This window comes from Brassica napus, chromosome C2 (assembly GCF_020379485.1).
Source record: "Brassica napus cultivar Da-Ae chromosome C2, Da-Ae, whole genome shotgun sequence".
In the NCBI taxonomy this organism is placed as follows: Eukaryota; Viridiplantae; Streptophyta; class Magnoliopsida; order Brassicales; family Brassicaceae; genus Brassica; species Brassica napus.
Window position 1 is genome coordinate 38,243,798 of NC_063445.1, and position 2,617 is coordinate 38,246,414.

General features: G+C 38.0%; 1 protein-coding gene across 1 annotated transcript; it reads right to left on the minus strand.

The window, feature by feature from the left end:
- Positions 1-923: 923 nt before the first annotated feature.
- LOC125581845 lies at positions 924-2,338 on the minus strand. Its single transcript, XM_048747938.1, has 2 exons — positions 1,910-2,338; positions 924-1,592 (listed from the first exon to the last, which is right to left on the minus strand). Exons 1-2 carry the CDS (start codon positions 2,012-2,014, stop codon positions 978-980), a joined length of 720 nt encoding a protein of 239 aa, XP_048603895.1. The 5' UTR covers positions 2,015-2,338; the 3' UTR covers positions 924-977.
- Between the last annotated feature and the right edge of the window lie 279 nt (positions 2,339-2,617).

Here is a 2,617-nt window from a genome sequence, read left to right on the forward strand (position 1 = left end):
CTCTCAACCTATAAACGATATCAATACAAAGACTAGCCTTGTCCATCGTTCCATGGTACCCACAAAGATCCTACACAAAATCCCCTAACAGGAACTACAATGATTGGTGTATAAACCCTAGTTCTAGCCGTCTAGCTATATTATCTAAGTCTTGAAGTGTCGATCCCTTGCTTTAGGGTTTAGGTTCCCTTTATATAGTCTACCTAAGGCGGAACTTAGTCGGTTGGTGTAGGTTAAACTCTTCCATATTCGGAAATATGGAAAGTTCTCCTTATCGGAAGTTTTCCTTTTCCAGGCGGAAGGGGAAGTCCCAGGGACCGGACCCGGAGAACTCTATAGCGGGGAACCGGGGTTCCTCTTAGCGGGGACCCAGAGGTCGGTGTCCTGCGTGGGGTCTAGAGGAATTCTATACCTGAGTATTTTTCCCCAACAGAAGGATGCACTCAGACTTTAGGCCCGCTAGAATCTGATCAAAGTCTCCTTCCGCATCCACCAATTCTGCCCTACGGATGGGAAGCATCACTACAGGAAATGTGGTTAATAATAGCGGACGAAAAGCGCTATCATTTTGGTTTAATAGCGTTTCCTTGGACGCTCTGACATCACCCGTTATAAAAAGTCCAACCCTTTTAATAGCGATTTTCCTCTGTGCTATTACTAAGTGTATAACAATAGCGCTTTTGTGTTCGCAATTGTTAGTATTTATAATAACGTGTAATAAATGTTATTAGAACCAAATAATTTGATTTTTCCTAGTAGCAAAGATAGCAAATGTTTCGTGTTATTAATTAGTTTTATAATTATCACAAAATTAATTAATAATAATTATTGAATTGATTTTTAAATAATTAATTCGAAAATATGAAATAAAAACAATATAAATTATTAAAATTCCAAAAATCAATATAATTATTCAAATCACATAACACAACATTATCACATTCATACAAACCATCACACAAGCATACAACATATCATCAATCTACCACTAATAAACCTTCACAATCATCCCTAACATATACACTATCATCATCCATATCATCACCCATATCATCAACTTCTTGGACAGGTAAAGGAGCACCACCTAAATCCTCTTCTGTTTCCAACTCATGATAACCTCTAGGTGGTGCTCTCATAACAACATACCAATTTGAAGCATCATCCTCCCTAGAGTAGAAAACCTGTTTCGCTTGAGAAGGTAGAATGAATGGATCTTTCAAATAGGCTGCTTGGTTCATATGAAGGTTAACAAGAGTGAAGCCATCTTCTTCCTTCACACCATTCGCTGTGTTTGCCCAGTTGCATCTAAAGAGTGGCACTTTGAACATGTGATAGTCGATGACCAAAATCTCCTTTATCACTCCATAGTATGTAATCATATCCGCGACCTGTCTCATATCTCTTGCACTTGATCTACACATGCTAAAGGCTTCATAAGTTACTCCACTGTTTTGTGTCTTCAGCTTGACCGCATCAGTATGAAACCGTTGGCCATTGATGATGAATCCTTTATGTGCTAAAGCAACATTTCTTGGTCCAAATGCCAACCACCTTATCTCCTTAGAATGACTATCTTTTGAGTCTAAATGAATCTGCCGCAGGAAATCAGAGGATTATCATCAAGCCGAGGTACTTAAATTATAATCAAAACATGATAATATGTACCACGAAACCAATCATCAATCTACAAGCTAACCAGTCATCAAAATACTAAAAATCCAGACAGTTTCATCAAGCTATAAGCTACTCAGACATCAATTCGCTAAAATATGGACATGTTCTTCAAGATACAAACCAGGCATCATGATACAAGCTAACTAGTCATCACCAAACAAGCTAACCAGTCATCACCAAACAAGCTAACCAGTATTTACAATAATAATCAAGAAAAGAATTTGGAGTTTGTAACCTTATTTTTAAGCCATTCTGTAAAGTGTTCAGTATGGTTTTTCCATAACAAAGTTTCATTTTTAGCCAATCGAGCATCCTTAGCTTGCAACTCTTCCAAATGCATCCTGATTTTAAATTAAACAACAGTATATGAAAATGAAATTATGAGTAAAACAAGTAGAAGAAACATAGAGAATTACTTACTCAAGAAAGGGATCCAAAGATGCCATGTTCATTAGCACATATCGATGTGCAATGTCTCTATCTTTATCTGACAGGGTAACCTCTATACCCTTCTGCAGAGGTCGGCCTTCAACCACCATTCTATCAGCCTCAACATCTTCATTACGATTAACTGCTTCTTGAACTGGTACTGATTCTTTAAGGAACTCTAAACAAAATGCAACACATTCTCCAGCTAAATACGCCTCAGCCATACATGCTTCTGGCCTTGCATAATTCTTAACAAAAGCCTTTAGTGTTTTCATGTACCTATAACTCAGGAAATATGAATATTAGTCAAACATCATTGTGGGAAGTGGATATATTGAAGAGAGATGTTGATCAAACCTTTCGAAGGGATACATCCATCGGAAGTGAACTGGTCCTCCCAACCGTGCCTCTCTTGATAAATGTAGTGGAAGGTGAAACATGATATCAAAAAGGGCTGGAGGGAAGAAGCGCTCCAGCTGACACATTGTCTCCACAAACTCTGTCTCCATGGATA